The sequence below is a fragment of the Lagopus leucura genome, unplaced genomic scaffold (assembly GCF_019238085.1).
Source record: "Lagopus leucura isolate 7727_CA_CO unplaced genomic scaffold, USGS_WTPT01 Super-Scaffold_100021, whole genome shotgun sequence".
Classification (NCBI taxonomy): domain Eukaryota; kingdom Metazoa; phylum Chordata; class Aves; order Galliformes; family Phasianidae; genus Lagopus; species Lagopus leucura.
In genome coordinates, this window is record NW_024962274.1 from 10,274,407 (window position 1) to 10,293,062 (window position 18,656).

Sequence of the window (18,656 nt, forward strand, 5' to 3'; positions counted from 1 at the left end):
AAATAGTGGAAGCCCTGATGGCTCTCTGCTGCCTTACTTCCCATGGAGCAACCTCATGCATGCAGTTACACTCAATTGCTGTACACACACCAAAGCTGGCAGAGCTTTGGCATCTCCTCTGTACCTTCTTTTCATCGCCACACGTGACAATAAAGAGAAAGAAGGCTCATAACGTGGAATAAACTCGTTAATGTTAATGAGCAGAAGTGCAGGACCGCCAGCAGCGGGCAATGCTGCTGCAGCAGTACATCTCAGGTCCTCCTGCACCACAGTGCGGGGCCTGGGCACAACTCAGCGCCACCAGCTCGAGGAATATGTGAACTTTTTGCCGTGAGACGGGCACCGTCAATACTGAGCGTCGGGAGATTTAATGGGGAATAAACACGAAAAGTTCATTCTTACACTTGGAATGGAAATAATTGCACAGTAATTGGGGCTGGTTTTCCACAAGAACAGGACGTACCTTGAACGCCTCAGAGACTCTTAGCGTTAAACCTTTCTGTGGTGATTCCAGGCTCGCTAAGAGCAGGAGGAAGGCAGCTCCGCGCTGTCAGCCGGCACGTTTCGAAAGCCCGGGGCGCGTACAAAATCGGGGAGCGGGACACAGGCGCTCCTCACTTATGTAAGGAGCTTCGTCTCGGCGCCTCCCGCGGCTGCCTCCGCACCGCAGCCCGCTCCCTCTGAGGCGCGGAGCTCGCTCGCCCGTCCGCTTCTCGAGGCCCGGGGTGGGGCCGGGCGGAGCGCCTCGTGATGGAGCCCCGCATCCCGCGGCCGGGCGCTGTTTGGGGTCTGTGTACGGCGCTCCCAGGCAACGCGCCCCGCCCCTTCGCTCCGCCTGTCGCCGCCCGCCCCGCGCTCCTCTCCTTGGCGGGGCCGAGCGCGCGCCGCGACCGTTAACGGTTGTTGGCAGCCTCGTCGCGCGCCCCCCCAGAGCCCGCGAGCGCGCGCCGCGACCGCCAACGGTCCCCCGCGCGCTAGCCCAGAGGACGTGCGCTGACGTCACGGTCGGCTCTGAGAGGCGGGGCGGAGCCGCTCCCCCCCCTCCCCCGGGGCGTGATGTAACCTCTGCCCTCCTCGGCAACCGCGGTCCGAAGGAGGCGCGGCGCAGCGCGGCGGGGGGTTGCCTAGCGGCAGTGAGCACTCCGCGAGCCGTGCGAAGAGAGGGAGAAGGAGGTAGGGGGGGGTGGTGGTGGCAGGAAGGGGGTGGTGGCGATAGGAAGGGGGAGGGGAGGCCGTCGGGGCAGACTCGGCGGCGGTGGCGGCCGGCGGTGGAAACATGGTGTCACACGTGAGGCTTATGTAAAGTGAGCGGCGTGCGGCGCAGCCAATGGAAGAGCAGCGCGCCCCGCCCCCGCCCCGGTCCTTCGTCTGTGTCACGTAGCCGCAGCCAATGGCAGCGCGGGAGGGGTGGGTTCTGGACGCCCGGTCACGTTTCTGCCTGTATGAAGTCGGTGCCGGGCTGCGCCGCGCTGGGCGGACGTGAGGCGTGCGGTGAGTTGGGGGCCCGCGGCGCTTTCCCCGCGTCCTGGCGGGGCCGGGAGGCTGGTGGGGGGCGATCGGCGACCGTGCGGGGCCCGGTGGGCTGCCCCGCTCCCCCTGGTCCGCCGGGCCGAGGTTACGTAACCCCGCGGCCGAGTCTCTCCCGCCGCCGCGGGACGGGACGGATCCATCCGTAGGGCTGTGGGATGGGGCCGGGTGGGTGCCGCCCCGCGGCCGGCGCTGGGCGGCGGCTCTGCCCCCGATCCTTGGATTTGGAAAGAGGGAGCGAGGGAGGGGGCGGCGGCGGCGGCGGCGGCCCGGTGCGCGGAGCTGGCGTGGGGGGGCGGCTCCCGGCACGGCGGCCGAGGGGGGAGACGGCCCGTTCGACGTGGCCGGTCCCTCCGCGTTATCCCGGGCTCCATTCCGGTGGTCGCGTGGTGTGATGCCGCGGTGAGAGGTCGGTGTCGCGGGTACCGGGTGGGCGGGCACGGGAGTGGGGCTTAGCGCCCCCCCGCTGCTCTCCCGGCGCTCCCCGGTGCTGCGCGGTGCCACAGGTGGGGCGGGCAACAGGTCCGGGAGCGGGGACGTGCTGTGCCCCGAGACCGCGGCGGAGTGCCTGTTGACATGGGGTGCACGCTATTACATGTGTGATTACAAAACCGTTTATGTAAGAAGAGTTTCACGCAAATAGCGAGCCACACGGTAACAGCTGGACTGGCGGTTCATGTCTCCCTGTGGGTTGGGTAGGATGCAGCCTTCTCTGTGTGCTGTGAGAGCTTATAAAACCCCACGGGGCGTCCGTGGCAGTTCTGTGGATCTTGCAAAGTGAACTGCTGACATCGTGTTCTGGGCAGACATGGCAACGTGGCTCCAGAGTACCCTGGGAGGGTGCTGCGATAAGTTGTCAATTGGCTTTCAGCCATGAAGTTTCTTTCAACTTGTTCTCCGCACGTAAGACTGCCGTGTACTTGTACTTCTGACATTGAGTGGCCGCCCCTTACATCAGTACAAATCGAGGTGGAAATTATGTAACTGTTCCAGCCAGAGGGTTGTGGCCAAGTCTGTTAGTGCAATGAAGAACTGCTTCAAGTTGCCAGCATTGCTGTAACCACAGAGTGCTTACAGGTGGCAGCTAATGCAAGCTGTCACTTCACAGAACTGCAGCGAACTTCTGGAGCTGGCTATTGCTTGTTGTCAACTATTTAATCCACGTGCCTCCCTGTGATGGGCAGCAAATAATTACTTATCTGTGAATGGTTAGTTTTGATGATGTATATTTGATAAAACCAAAATATGTCGAGCTGTCAGTTAAATGTGTGGGCTTATTTTCTGGATGTCTCCGTGTTCTTTGGACTGTTTGGGGCCATTGAACTTGGTGAAACTCAAACTTTTCCTGCCTTCTGGGTGTCCAGGTGTCTGTTAGTCCTTGACCTTAGCTGGAGCACAGTGCTGCTCATGTACACTGTACAGAAGATCTCAAATATGAAACTCACGAGCAGGGCCTATAGCTTAGCTCATGTCAGAGAGAGCCCCTGTCACTGTGCTACAATACCAGGCCCCTTCTCACACTTGTGTGTGTTGGCATGCTGTTGTGATTTCTTATTTTTATTATTTACTCTATTTCTGCAAAGCGATGAAGTTTCACTGGAGAATGGGACAGTGTCTTCCCTTGATGCGAGCCTTGCCATCAGTGCTGTGAGTTGGACGTGGCCCTGAGGTGTAGAGGCCTTGTCCCTGGCCTGAGGGGGTGCTCTCAGAGAGGGCCTTTGGCCTGGAGTGGAAGAAAGAAGTCATATCCTTCAGTTCTGGTGTAGTTTTGACAGTTTCAGGTGATTAAAGTAGAAGAGAGAACGGTTTGTTAGAGCAGTTGGTCGTTTGGGCAGAGTGTCCAACCTCATGCAGTGAGAGAATGAAGTCTGTCCTGTAGTTGGCCTTGATCTAATGTCAAGGTTCAAGCAGTAAGATTTTGCCTTTTGTGTACTTTCTTCAAATTCAGCAAGTTTTCTAGATCCGTTTCTGATCCAAAGACTATGTGGTTTCTTTATTTGTCGGTTGCTAAGGTTTGTTGTAGGCTTCCCATATTTATTTTAACACACTAATGCAGTCTGAAAATTTCAGTAATCTTCATTCTTACAGCTTACTCATATTCCTTTTATGCCTCCACAGGGCATCATAGAGTCAGCATACTGTGCTAGCTCTCAGTCTAATACCTTTTCCACACATCTTCAATCACAAAGATTGAAGCTCATAACAGCCTCAGCGTTTCAAATAGGCTTATTTGAGCTTATCTCTGAACAATATAGTTTCATGCTAATAAATTTCCCCTGTGAAAAATCACTGGTTTTGGTAAACTGAGATTTTTGGTGGAGCTGAGCTGCAGTATGAGAAGAAAGCAAAGTACTTTGAAGTGGATTCTAGACTTTTCTTCTACCTCAGACTTTATTCTGACCAGGAAGTGTTTGCTTTAGATACAGACTGATAAACCAATTTTCTTCTTTCTTCCTGGGTTCTTGCCACACCCTTATTTCTCTAACACTTATATAACATTAAAATGTGCTTTACCGTAGAGAAGTTTGGGTTTGTTTAACACCTTACAGTATAGGCACATGGGCAAGTTAGTGTGGGATGAGGTATATTTGGTGTATAAAGGTGAGCAGATTATTGCTAATCAGAAGAACAGTAAATTCTGACTAGTTTAGATTGACTGTAGTATTTTATATTGGCCTGCTGTCATTGGCCTGCGTTAAAAGGGAACGTCATGTTCTTACCAAGGAATTGCGTAATGCTTGGCATGGATGTGCTGTAGCCACTGTGTTATATTCATGATGTTACCACATCGTAATTACTGGGTTATCCGGTGTTTCTGAAAAGGAATTTCTGTGTCCAGTTTTGGTTGCGTGGCCTAGAATTCCTCTGAGGATGTGTATTACAGACATTTTTAGCTGTGTTATCTTGCTGCATTCATACTGTCCACATTGTTATATCCTATTCCTTTGGTGCAAGTTTTAAACTGCTGAAATATTTATTATGTTGACCTATCTTGTCAAGCACTGTATCACAAAAAAGTTACATTAATTATATTACTCCAAACTGCTTTGACTTGTATTTTTGGTGCAGGTAAGTTTGGACGCAGGAAACAGTAGATCTTAAAGTAATGCCACAGATGGCAGGCTGAATGTGGCTCTGGGCAGCCTGGTCTGGTGGTTGGCAACCCTGCCATACAGCAAGGGGTTTGAAACCAGATGATCATTGTGGTCCTTTTCAACCCAGGCCATTCTATGGTTTGTGTAGTGTGTAAAGGTGCCTGACGCCTTTCCTGCTTAACAACTGTTGCCTCAGTTGTATGATCCCCCCATCATGACAATGATGGGAGCCAGGCTGTTCTTCCCACCTGTGCTATTGGGAGCAAGCCTTCTATTTGCTACTTGTTGCCTACTGAGGAATGACTCTTCCTTCTGACATGCAGACATTTTTCTTTTAGCTGCAGGTGAAATACTTCCTTATGTGAAGCTTGTTTAAAGGGCATGTCAGAAACTCACTTCATAGGCTAGTGATTTTGGGGTCTGTTGCGAGCTCTTGTGACCCGAGGCTACTTTTGTAGTGTAGAATGGCAGGAGACCAAAGGAGTATTGGATGGTTTGTGTATGTCTGCAAAGGCTGTGGAATCTCTGGAGCTACTCTGTGGGGCAGAGTTTGTTCACACTGACAGTGAACTGACAACTGTGGTAGGGAAGCACCCGAACACATGGGAATCCACATGCCTGAGCATATGCACAGTGACTGCTACTCTAGTAAGTGGCTTAGTAGATCACCAGGCATGCTTGTGTTCTACCTGTCAGCAGTGTAGGCATCTCTGTTTGGTGTTTCAGAAGTTATCCTTCAGGTGTAGATAGGATCTCTAATTGCCTGTGTTAGGCTGTACCCATCCAGTCCAAGGTTCTCTCACTTGGTTTTCTCTCTCTTAATGCACTCCTAAGGGACAGCAGTAGTGCACCAAGTTTCTTGTAAGCTGCACAGGCAATAGTTCCGAAGTGCATGCTCTTTGTGCTTGTCCGCATACACAAGTGAAGCTATGAGACTAATTTGTGTGTGTGAGAGCTATTGTGAGGTGAAGAAAAGCTTAGTGTGGATGTTTTCAGCAGCTGCTGAAATAGAACAAGTCTTAGAGATCTGCTTTGGAAGCCTGATTTAAACAATTCACTTTTAGAACACAGTAAGAAATAAGACTAAATTTGCCTCCCTTGAGTTATGTAGTCACGGTCTCCCTTTTCCTTCGTCTTCTCCCACTTGGTCTTCTCTCTCTTTACATGTAGTGCTGAAGGGATAAAGGCTTACCATGTTGTATGCAGGTGAATAAATGGAGAAACAGGGAGAAGCACACTTATTTGGCAGGAGTACAAGGTTGCTTTGGAGGTTATATGAGCTAATGGGACTGATGTTCATCCCAAAAAGATAGGATAATGGGGAAAAGCGTGTTTACGTGCTGAGATTAATGGGCAGAACTGATGTCTTGTTTCCAGGTGGTAAGTTTTAATGCTTTTCTTGTAGACAGAATCACTGTGGATTTTGTTGTATAGGTGTTTCAGACTGTCTTTTAAAATGTTGAACACATGCTATGCTGTGTTTCCAAGATCCTGTCCTTAAATTGTGTGAGTAACATCCATATTTGCTGTAAATGAAGTTCTGAGAGATGGGATGAGGTGTCCAGGATCTCCAGTACTTCTATTTTCTGTTGGTCTCACTTCCTTCCCTCTTTATTCCTTCCCTCTTTTGTATCTTGGTATGATTTTTGTGCTTGACCTTATTTCATGTACTTTCACATTTCTACTACTTTGTTTCTTTAATTACACAAAGATCTTAGGTACATAAAGCACTTCTTTGCTCGCTATTACATCTCTGCTATGGGTTCCCGGGCAACATGATCTCTTATTTTTCAGTACAAACACATCCAAGCTTTAGGACAAGTACAGAATGTTTGTTAGGTGGCCATGCTTTGTGGGGTGTATTAATGGTTTGCTGCAGTTTTCCAGAATGAGACTTCCATTCTGATTGAAGTCTGCAATTAGACATGAACTGTAATGGCATATAAAGAGCAGCATTCATCTGAAACTTATGTAAATTTAATACAATGTGGTGAAATTATACCTTTCTTCAGCCCTTCCCTCAAAGTAGGGGAGAAGTAGAGATTTCAACAGGTATGAAAGTTGAAATATGGTGTTGGAGATGCTTTTGTATCTACTTCCATGCATGACAAAGATGAAATATATATTACTGCATGGTGAAGCATGATAATTTTTCCATCCATTCTGTGACAGTACTTTCTTAAATGTACTGTATCCCATATTTTGCTCCAAAAGGTCGAGAGTTGGCCTGTGCAAACTTAGAGGAGTTCTGACTGTTGTCTGCTTTAATAAGTTCTCCAGCTCTCTGAAGAAATGGCTTTCAGTTTAGAAAATGGAATGTCTTTAAATTTACGTTTAATGCAAAGCATCTTTGTTCAACTTTAAAAAGTTGATGAAGCCTGTTGTAGCACTGGAATGAAGTCTAGAAATTACTATGGATCAGGTACAGCTGACCATGCTTAGCCTCTTCTCAAGAAGTCTTGGAACAGGCTGCAACAATCTTGTCCACCTTGGATGCATTTTTATGTTCATACATTTTTTTACCCTCATGGAAAATGCCCACCCTGTTGGCATTTTATTCAGGTTTTAAGAAGTAGACTTGAGAAAGACAGTTTGCTCTGTGGGGATGACAACTCCAAATCCACTGTGGATATTTGAGCACTGATGATGGTATTCACAGAGTAAGGAATGCTTACCTGTAAGAAAAGAGAACAGCTCCTGCCAGGTGACTGTGTAGTTGCCCTGACTGCTTTTGGGGGCTACATTTGTTAACTGGCTTATAGTCATAAGAAAGCAAATGATGAATCAGGAGCTGGCCCTGTTCAGTGATCACAGCACAGCTGAGATCATTTGACCTCCCATGAGGTAAAGTGGCTAAGGTCAACAGTGCCCTATTACTGGGCTATTCGTAGTAAGACTGAGTTGACTTTGTCCAGTTACCTGAGGCTAACTTTGTTATTAGCTACTCCATGGAGAAAATAGGGACTCTAAAAATAACAAAACTGATCTTAAAACAGGGCGGAAGTGAAATAGTAGAGTTGGTATGGATGCTGCAGGAATAGAGTTGATTGTTTATATGAGCTTAGGTCATCTTTTTTTTTTTTTCTGAGGGCAGTTCTATAGTCTTCACAACTTCTCATCAGTGGAGTTTGTGTCTTCATGGTTGGGCTTCCACTGCATTGTTAAATGGACTTGATTTATGTTTTGTGAATAATTTTTTATCTTGCAAATAAAGCTTGTTGTTTTGTTTTCTAGGAATATATTGATGACCCGTTCATCTTTGGAAAGCCTAAGCGTGTTCATTAAGGTACCTTATGGCCTCCTTAAGAAACTGATTTTTTTTTATTGCTGTTTTGCATGCTTCCCTTGAGCTGTAGTCTGTCAGAATGCTGAAAATTGTAGTTATTCAGGGCATTAAATTTTCAAAGATTGTGAAGTATCATTGAGTGCACAGAAATGTGTGTCTTCTCTGAATTGTTAGGAAACTGCTATTTAGTCCAGTATCCAGTATCAAATGCTGTTTCTGCAGTGCTTGCTGTGCAACAGTCAGTAACTTTCAGATGTTACAAGAAAATAATAATGAAAATTTTGGACCCATGAAGCAAAGTTGTTCATATTGCTCAGATAGTTGGGATGATAGCTCAGGAGAACAGGAAAATACTATTCTTTTAAGATTTGATTTAGAAAGTTGTAGTTTCCAGCAGTAGTTTTGATGAGTTGTGCTGTAGTTTGTAACAAACTAATACTATTCTAATTCCTATTCAAGTAATTGAGCAAGTGAACTGGAGGGGAAAAAAACTGGGAGTACAAAGAGAATAAGGGAAGCAGGTTGTCCACGTTGCAAAGAAAATGTAACAGTGACTCTTTTATATGTGGTCTGATAATGGAATAGTATTGGCCCAAGGATAGAGAGGGAGGCACAACAGTTCTGAATGATACTGTCATATTCCAAGAGAGAGATGAAAATAAAACCATATATTTTGCTGTTAATACTACACTGCTTGGTTTTTCTAATAATTAAAAACAAAACCCCCACAACAGTTGCAAAACTTGACATGAAATAAGTTTTTAAAGCTGATGATGTTTGTTCTCTTTTCCATGCTGCAGGTGTGACTTCATTTCTCTTCAGAAATTCTGCTTGGTTTGGATCGTGTAATACAGGTGTGTTCCCTAAAACAGGTGGTTTGTTTTTTTTCTAATTCTGCAGTTGTCTGTGCTTGCAATAGTCAGTGTGGAAGGAAATGTTGCCATAAGCTCTATATTCTTGGTATACTGTCAGTTCAGACTTTCTGTGGAAAAGACATTAGGTGGATGAACTATTTTAGTTCTTTGGGATTTGGGCTTTCTCAGTCAATTGCATATTTCCTCTAATTAATAATAGAACACCATAGTTAGATTTAACTGTCTTTCTGAAAATCTTATTTTGAATGAGTTTTATGTAGTTTCACATGAAACTCCTTCTGATAGAGGTCTATGTTAGCTCTCAGTTAAATTGTAGAAAGGTTCATGATGAGAATTTTAAGTAGTTAAAAGACTCTTCTGTTTTTTGTTTTTTTTTTTTTTCTTAGTATCTTCTGAAATGTATAAGTAGGTTTAACTGACATAAGCAATCAAAATGGTTTGTGCTCCTATTGTGAATATCCCCTTCAAACCTATACTTTAAACCCATTTTTCCCCCACTGAAAATATCATGAAGCTTGTCAAATAATAGCTGTCCTTTCATAAATAGGCAAATTCTTGTGAATTTCTTGTAGGTCTTGATTAGTGAAGGTAGAAACTTGAAGGAAATATGCGTTTCAGGGAGGCGAGTTTGTTTTGAGGAAACAGGAAGAGCTGTCTTTTAAACCAGGATTTAGCTAGTGTTGAAAGACATTGCACGTTTTCAGTAGGGATGCTAAAAATGACAAAATCTGAAAGTCGCTCTAGTTAAAGCTATTCACACACTCTGCCAGGGATACCGAGCTTATTAAGTCCTGTTTTATCAATATATAATAACTGTAGAGGCACAGCCTTTAAAGAACTAACGTACACAGATTTGTACTGTAATCTCAGACTTGCAGAACGCTTATCAGCTTTGTGGCATTATGCAGGAGTGGAATATTGTGAATAAATTCTTCCTTAAGTCTGGCCAACACAAACGCACTTCCAGCAGTTGCTAGATGTGTAATGTTTTAAATTAAAGCATTATTAATGTGGCTGCATGCCAGAACAGTTAGTTTGGGATTTGAACACCATTCCAAACATTCCTTCTGCATATTCAATTGAAATACTTGGTGATGTCATTGTTTGAAGCACAAATGTTGCTTTTTAGAGTTTTTAAATTTTATTCTACTTTGTGTTACATGGTGGTGGCCAGTATCAACGTACTTAGTTAACTGCATCTAACAGGGCAGCCTTCAGATTTTTTTTTTCCCTGACAAAATTCCTAGGATCTTTCTGAGGAAAGTAATTTTCTTAGGAAGAATAATAGTGTTGATGAACTTTGCTAGTACAGACTTCTTTGTGAACGTAAGGAAACACTTCTCTGTTATGGGGGCCATTGAACCCTGGAACAGATTGCCCAGGGTGGTTGTGAAGTCCATTGGGGAAATGCTCTAAAGCCATCTGGATATGGTCCTGTGTAACTGGCTTTAGGTGACCCTGCTTGAGCAGAGGATTGGGCCAGATAACCATTAGGGACCCATTCCAACTCCAACCATTCTGTAACTTGCAGTTTGTGTGCTGCCTAAAACAAATGCTTATAAAAAGCCTGTAGAGGTTGAGATGAAATTAGATTTATTAGTTCAGATCTTAAATCTGGATATTCCAAATGAACTTCTTAGCACATGGAGGCTCTGTTGGAAACATTGGGCATTTTCCTGTCTTCTACAGGAGAATTTAGTCCTTTGTGATTGCACCAGCCTGTGTAGCCCTTAACATGCATAGTATGACACCATACTGGTAGTGAATCAGAAGTCAATGCAGAGATGAGAGGTTATTTAGTGTGGAAGGTTCTGTTATTTTTTTAGCTTTATGAGGCCTTACACCAGGATAAAAGTGTTATAAATGCAAGTTTATATCTTAATTCCTCTGCTGGATGACAGTTTCATGTTTAACCAATATTTATCTGCATAGGAATGGCATAACTGTGAGCATCTCTCTGCTATCTGTTTGAAGAGGACACTGTTGGGGGGCCCAGGTATTTCTTTTATATTTTATAGTTGTAGAGGTGTCCGGACTCTGTAATGGTCAAAGATTTCCAGTAGAAGAGGATGAGACAAGAACTGAATGCATGTGGGAGACTCTGGACCTAGGCGCTTCATGCTTTTGATGCTAGCTGGGAGGGAACTTGATAAACATTTTCACAAACTTTTCATAGGAAAAAACAGGTAAGGAACATACATAACTGTTATGGCTATTGTTAATAGATTTTTTTTTTTTTTCCATGTAGGGCTTATGCAGAAAACATGTTCTGTTTGTTTTATATTGGCTGCTTCGAAAGTAATGCCTCCTATTTATTTTTATGGAGACTACAACAGATATGAAGAACACAATAACACTGTTTGATAGAGCAAATTCTCAGCTACAAAACACTATTTTTTCAACAGAGTCGTCACCATTAGCTATGCATTTCTGCCAGCAGTGAGCAAAAGCCTGAATGCTATGCTTGTAGCACAACAACTTGTACCAGTGGAGGTGAGCCACTGTTGCTATCACTACTGCTGAAATACACCATCCAATACCTTACTGTGCTAGCAAAAGTTGATGAATGTCAGTGGGTGTTACCTTCTGTGAATCAAGGAATTCAGTGACATCCCTTTGCTTCATACACACTCTCTGCTGCCATTTGTCACACGGCAACCAAACGTAATGGAGTATTGGTGGGAAGGCTCAGCCTCTACTGCCATATCACCATTGTCTGCCTCTGATGCCATGGACCAACATAATAAAATAGGAAGCATTACGTTCACTGCAGCCCTTTTATCTTAAAACTGGTTTCAGTTGTATGCATGCTCACTTGTAACTGTGTTTTTGATATGAACTGGGAATTGCATTATTTGAGAGCAAGAGATTTTTAGCCTAGAAGTATACTTAGGTTCAAATTAAAAGGCTTGAATTTTTTTCACTAAAGAAACAATGCAAATGCAGGTATATTTGCTTTGGACCCAATGGCCTGGCCTGATACTTAGGTTGATTTCTTCCTGAGTAGATGCTATAGTAACTTTGAGGTCTGGCACTTGGGTGGCTCTGGATAAAGGCTATAATGTATTGGCAGATTCCTCTGTTGTACAGTGAATGCCAGCTGTAAGCAGTAGTTGATTAGGGTGATCATATAATTATATTTATTTATTATTGTTGTTTAACAGTTCTGTATTTAGGGTATTTTTGAGCTTGAAGATGGATCTTTATCAACGAATTGTAAACCGAATGCTCTGAGTGCTATGAAATCCATTCTATGAATTACTTGTGATGTTTTAGATGTTAATGGTAACTTTGATTTAAATAGAAAATTCTGGCTTACACCTCATTTCTTTCTATGAAAAAAGCAAATTTTTTATATGCTGGTTTTCATTGAAATGAGAAATCTTCAAAAAGGAAGTATTTGTATCTTCAAGCAGGGAATGGTTATTCTGTTCTTTTCCTCATAGTGAAGTTAGAATACTGAATTTTTTTCCCCATTCCTAGAATGTGTTCTTTTGCTGCAAAATGAGAAGTTCGTGGTTTTATTGCTGGTCAAGTTCTACAGCTAGACAAGATGTAAACAAACTTTAATAAACTGAGATACAAGCTTTTTTTTTTTCCCCTGACTCTTTGCTACTACTAAGCACTCAATTATGGTCTAATAGCACAGGGACCATGCATCTGTTGTAGGCATTAATTTTCTTTTTTTTCCTTAAATTGCGTGATAGGATTAAATCTCTGATAGTTATTTATCATACAAATAGAAAAGATTATCATTTTGTAAGGTAATCCTACAGAAGATATGCAGAAAACATTGATTATGCCTCCAGAAAGCTAAAATCCTCACCGTGAGGAATGCTGCCTATTGATGCTAATACAGTTACAGTCCCTGAGCACTAACATGTCTAAATATATTCATAAACTGCGGTGTGCTTCTTGCTTCATTTTTTAATATTGATAAGTTCTTATTAATTGCAAATTCAGACTCGAGCAAACTGTTGGTCTTTGGATGCTCTCCTCTTACTTAGTTCTTGAATTAGTTCATCTTATCCTTGGATTTTTACATTTTCAATCTTTAAATGTTTGCAGTAGCCTTAGCTTTTTGTGGAAAGCAATCTGGAAAAAAAAAAGTTCTTTGAATGTAAGCGGGTCTTTGCTGAAATAAGATTTGTTTAGTTTGTGTCATGGTTTCAAAAGAAGCTTGCTTTCTTTCTGTTCTGTGGTCCTGATCCTAGCTCTTAAGAGAGTTTCTAAAAAGCATGAATTGTTGCTTCTTCAAGCTTTTGCCCTACGTATTTTGCATGTTCTTCTGGGACCTCTGAAATTCAGGCTCTTTCCATTGTATTACTGTGATAAGAGCTTCTCTGGCTAATGAGTAGCCGAAGACATTTTCTGTACATCCACCACGAGTTGTGTTTAACCTTACTGCTCAATGGAAACGTTGCCTTTTTCATTCAGACTTCTATTCTTTGACAGATTGACCGTAGGTCCCAATTTAAGGCTGAGTTTTTGTTCTCAGAATCCAAAAGTAACTTCACTTCAGAAATTTAGAGAGATGTAGCAGAAAGTTAAGAAATTGAACAGTGGTAATTTATCTCGAGATCAAACCTGGGAGGGCTCTTTATTGCGCAGTGACATTCTGTAGAAGGTTACTGTACTGGATGTGATATGCAGTTAACTCCCTCAAGCTGGCCTATCCAGAGAGGATCTCAGACTAGGAAAGCATGCTTGCTCTTACCTTTTCATTCTTGTTTGGTTATTTACTGGATATTTATTCAAGCCTTTAAGTGAAATGGATATATGCAATTTATTATGGCATTTGGTCTGAGATTAGTTTCACTATTAATTAATCTCTCTGGGCTGGGTGACCCTCTGTATTCCTGAAGTGTTTGCTTGCTGCTTGTGTGTGCATGCAGATATTCCTCTTAGGTTTTTCTACTGAGAGCATTCTAGCTAGGTGCAGCAGCCTGTTCCTACTGCACTCCATGTTCTGTGCCTGGCATTCCAGCTCACTTTGTCTTTTTTCACTAATTGCAGTCTCCTAGAGAATCCCACCAAATTCATTGTATATGCTATTGTTACTGCTGCTTGAGATTTTGGCTTTTTCATCATTAGAAAACTTCTATTAGAAATGTTTCTTTTCTTTCATATGCCCCAGCTTCCACACCTTTCTCTGTGCCATTATGAATTTTCTTCATTGGGAATTTTCTTAAGGGATCCTTCATGACGCTGCAGGCAAAACCAGCAAGATTTAAATGCTGCTTCTCTTGCACAGTTCTGTTCCTACCTGTAGACATAACTAATGGCTGTCTCAATCTCTTCAGCATTGCTGGTGAAAGCATCAGAATTTTTCCTCTAAGTTCTTAGAAGCCTGTCATGTTTATATTGTTCTTCCCTATTTAATTTTTTGTGTCCTTTATTCTCTGATGTGTATCTAGCATGAAGACTTACGAGATGGTTTTTTTTTGAAACAGATTTTGTGCAGTGTTGGTTTACAGTCACGTTGTGTTCCAGTCCTGGATAAAAACACCAGGGCTTCTTTAAATATGCCAATAAAAATAAGCTCAAGCCTTTTTTTTCTTTGTCAAGAAGGGATACCTTTATTTTTATCTGTTCCCATTGTCCTTAGGCTCCAAATTATAGTCAGTGTATTGCAGTTAGGAAGGCACTGCACAGGTGCTTGCTGTGGGCAAACCATGCAAAAGCCCTGTCAGGTAGCTAACTAGGGATGGGTGTAGCACACCAGAACCACTTCTAACACACACTTCTGCCAGGTGTCAACAGGAAAAAAATTTGTATGATATCTCTTGTAGGCCAATACCTATACATTTTCTGTTAACGACTTCCTTAATCTAAACACATGGCTCCACATAAACAAATGGATAAATCAGCACTTGTTTAAGGAGGTATGGAAAATCCCTTCAAAGTTCCTGCACAGTTTAGGTTTTGGGAGCAGTTCTCATGCACCTAAAGAAACTATTGAAATTTGCTACAAATATTTGGCAAAGCTGGCCTAGATGTCAGGGAAGGAAGAGACAATAGAGAATATTCAGAAGTGGAAGAAATTGCTCATCAGTATTTTAACAACTCAAAATTTCAAACCACAAACCTCTTCATGCTACTGTGGCACACTTTCATTGACCCTTAAGCTTCTAGAGATGATAGAAAAGACTTTAGGGAAATAATTTTCCAGAGCAAGCTTTAAAAAATAAAGATTTGCAGGCAACTGTGGAGACTGAGAGCACTGCATCATTTATAATACGCTGTGCTGTTAGAATTTCAGAGGGGTTTCTCACACTTAAACTCGTACACAGAATATTTGTGTTTGAAGTAGGAAGTCTGTGGTATGATCAGTGCCCTTCTCATAAATAACACAGTTTTTCAGATAGATGCATTACAGTAATATTGGACTATTTACCAATGGAAAACTGAGGGCTACACTCAGTCTGTCTTTTGACAGCTCATGAATATGAGCCTGTGAATAGCTTTCTTTAAGGGATTTTAGTATAGAAGCCTCTGTATTTTGAGAGCCTTGTTTCTACCTCTGAAGAAATAAGGTAACACAGGTTAGCAGCAGATACAGCTGTAACAGCAATATCCTTTTCCTCTTCTTTTAAGTTTCTTTTCCTAGCGGTACTCAGAAAAAATATGATCAAAATCCTGCCTTAGACACAAAATACTTACTTGTGTAATTGTCTGATCTCCTCAGGTGATGCTTTGGCTGTCTTTTTTCAAAAGTTTTGTTGTAATCACGATGGAGTTAATCCATAGGATTTTGTGCGTAAGGCATTTACTTGAAATAGGCTCAACTGGATCACCAGGCCTACCTTTATTCTTGTGGGGAAAGTTGAAGGGCATCCCACTGCTAGCTGGGTAGTTTGCTGGAGTACCTTGACTCACTGAATTGTCCATAGGGCTTGACAACATAAGTGCTGTTTGGGAAATAATAGTATCGATGATGCATGAGAATTGGCTTCTTGAATGCAAGTTCAGTTTTCTTAACTCAGTAGCTGCTCTTAATTATGCAATACATGAAGTAGTAGCAAAATCATTAACACTTTTATGTGTGTTCTCTTTCCTGTACAGTAACGTGACTTTTGTTTGGTTTTTCCTCACGTACCATCCATATAGGTGTTCCCCAGTGTCACATTCTATATTTGCTTGTCTCAGCCCCTTGATGTTTTCAGTCACTAACAGTGAAAACATGGTGTTCTTCCTGATACTGCAGTTATACTGCAGCATGGGTAGCACTGCTCAGCATCATCTCCACTCAATAGGAGCAGGCATGGTTAAGAGTGAGCTATATACAGGGTTAGAGCATCTCTAAAACGTGAAGCTAGGTAAGGCAGGGGACAGTGTGAGCCTTATCTACAGGAGGGAGTAGATGAGAGGTGATGTCTGCTCTAGCTTATCATGGGCCACTGTGAAACAATTCATCTAACAGTCAGTACTCTCTTCTTGTACGTTTCAGTTCCGTAATTTATAAAGCAAAAGTTGTTTTCTTAGTCCAGAAAATAACTGTTAGAGCTGCTAAACTGTAACTTCTTGCCTGTATACTGCTATTCAGTGCAGCACTGTAACAGGATGTCTACACAGTCTGAGTTGGCAGACAGTTAGATATGAAAAAGCTGCTAAGTAATCTTGTTGAGGAAAAAATGTTTTTGACACGCTTTCTATAGAAACATATAGAAAGATAGAATATATCACCACTGCTGAAAGCTTAAGTATGTGTCCCTAAATTGTACTTCATCTTTCAAATGAAAACAGATATCTTGCATATTTCTTTGGCCAAAGGAGGAGAAGTGCAGTTTTTTCTTCTGAAAAATTTGAAATAAATGTAGAATGTCTGGAAAAACAGCAATTAAAAGGGTAAGAAAATAGTTTCAATGCTTTTTGTGTGGGAGGGGAGTGGAATCATGGTATGTTTTAAATATTTGTTAAGTTAAAGCTTTCTCTTAAAGACTACACAAATATTAAAAAAAAAAGTTTAAAAGCCAATTGTTGCAGTTAATACTAGCAGAAAGCACTAGGAAAACTTACCTGCAGACTTCCTGTATTGCCTTTGTTATTCCAGAGAGGTTTATTAGTCAAGGATTGTTATTTTGAATATTCTAAAGGAAGAAGAGGAGGGAACAAACATGATTCTTAAAACAACTTGTTTTCTTGATGTTGCATTGCATGGTCAGGGAATCGTAGCTTCAAGTCTGCAGTATTGTTATCTGTAGGCTGTTAACTGGTTGGGGAGATGGTTCAGATGAAGCATCTTTACCTCGTATGAAAAGTTGAACTGCTACATAGCATTTCTCCTTTGTCTGTTCGGCGTTACTCTGTTATTCACTAAATTCCTTATATGCTCCATATTATAATTTGCTTTAAAAGAAGGGATTTTTGTTTTGCTTTACGTTTACCTTTCTAAACAGTGCTGGGCCTTTTTTTCACTGAATTAGTAGTAGATATGACTAAAATTATCTTCAGGCATATTTGTATCATAGTAATTTTTTTTGTTGATAAGTGAGTTGTTTCATACTTTGTTTCCCTCCTCCTGCTGTATGTTCATTCTGCTTACCTGTGTGACGTCTGTACAGAGGAAGTAGAGAGAGAGGTTCTGCTGTTAGAGAACTGATCTTAAAAGCAGGACTGTGTAGTTAAAACTAAGTAAATGAAGTCCATACGTAGTTAGGTATCACCTGATGCATCAACGGAATCTTTTTGTTTTCCAAGGTGAACTGAAAGCCAGCAAAATAGTTTCACTGAGCATAAAATATTCTTTACTAGCTATTGTCCAAATCCAGACAGAAAATCTATCAAAAATTAAGTGTGACAACTGCAAACAGCTGAATATTTAAACTTCTGAGGAGTTCATGTTTATCCCACTTCCTCTTTTTCTGTGAGTTTTCACTAAAAGATAAATACTTCTTTTTAAAAAGACTTAAAATGTTGTTAGAATTGCAATTATATTTAACTGAGACTTTCACTGTTGAAATGCTGGGAACATTAAACATAAATATAACTTAATTTCAGTTTGTCAGCAAAGGTAGACAAGAAAATCGTTTTGCTTTTGTTCTTCCTTCCCTTCTTCCTCAGATTTGTGGGTCTGTACTTCCAGACAGAATCTTTACAGACAGAAAATTCTGAATATGGCTTGACTTGATCTTGGCAGTGTTTCTAATGAGTGTCCCATGGACGGTATCAAGGTCAGGGGGTTCTACTCTAGCACTGAAGAGCAGAACCCTGAGCAGCAAGCTGATATCAGTGAAAACATTTCTTCATTGTTCTCTTTAAAAGAGCAACAGAAAATGAGTGAGTATTCTGGACTTGCAAGTAACCATAGCCAGATGATTGCTGAAGATTCTGAAATTCAGCCAAAACCTGAACACTCTCCTGAAGTTCTTCAGGAAGATATTGAGATGAGCAGTGGATCCAGTGGGAATGACTTCAGTGGAAATGAGACGAATGAAAACTACTCCAGTGGACATGATTCTCATGGCCATGAATCTGATGAAAATGGGAAAGATTCAGCAATGCTCATGGAGTCTTCAGACTGTCATAAAAGGTAGTTATTAGTATTAAATAAAGTTCACTTTTGTTTTTCTCACCGAAGTCTTTTACCATCTGAATCTAATTTGAGTTACAACTGTGGTATAAACTGTATCTCCAGATTAAAACTTAGTATTGATTTCCACTCGTTAACCAGTCATCTTTTATAATGCAGATTATGTAATGTATTACACTTCATAGAGTACAGTGATTCACACATCCAACTTAATCTGTATGTTTTCTTTCTCATCATTGCTTTGGCTTTATTTATGCATTCTTTTGGTAAACCAACTCCTGTAATTACATAGCAAAAAGTGTCTGTTGTTAAGAGTCAGGATGGATGTGTGCTATTTTCAT

The 18,656-nt window shown here is 42.0% G+C and overlaps 1 protein-coding gene and 1 long non-coding RNA gene across 13 annotated transcripts in view; one reads left to right on the forward strand and one right to left on the reverse strand.

Annotated features, from left to right (window-relative positions):
* Nucleotides 1–579, reverse strand: part of LOC122183996 — a 60,794-nt gene extending 60,215 nt beyond the window's left edge. The window contains exon 1 of the long non-coding RNA XR_006180466.1: nucleotides 464–579. This is a non-coding gene — a long non-coding RNA (uncharacterized LOC122183996). The remainder of the gene's footprint in view (nucleotides 1–463) is intronic.
* A 506-nt stretch (nucleotides 580–1,085) lies between these two features.
* PER2 (period circadian regulator 2) overlaps nucleotides 1,086–18,656 on the forward strand; it is a 42,095-nt gene continuing 24,524 nt past the window's right edge. Inside the window, exons 1-5 of one of the 12 annotated variants that reach the window (XM_042878223.1) lie at nucleotides 1,086–1,173; nucleotides 7,857–7,908; nucleotides 8,709–8,762; nucleotides 10,716–10,969; nucleotides 17,847–18,315. In XM_042878223.1, the coding sequence (XP_042734157.1) occupies nucleotides 17,942–18,315 (374 nt within the window). In that variant the 5' untranslated portion in view covers nucleotides 1,086–1,173; nucleotides 7,857–7,908; nucleotides 8,709–8,762; nucleotides 10,716–10,969; nucleotides 17,847–17,941. The other 11 variants (XM_042878221.1, XM_042878229.1, XM_042878226.1 and 8 more) reach the window with 11 other exon arrangements.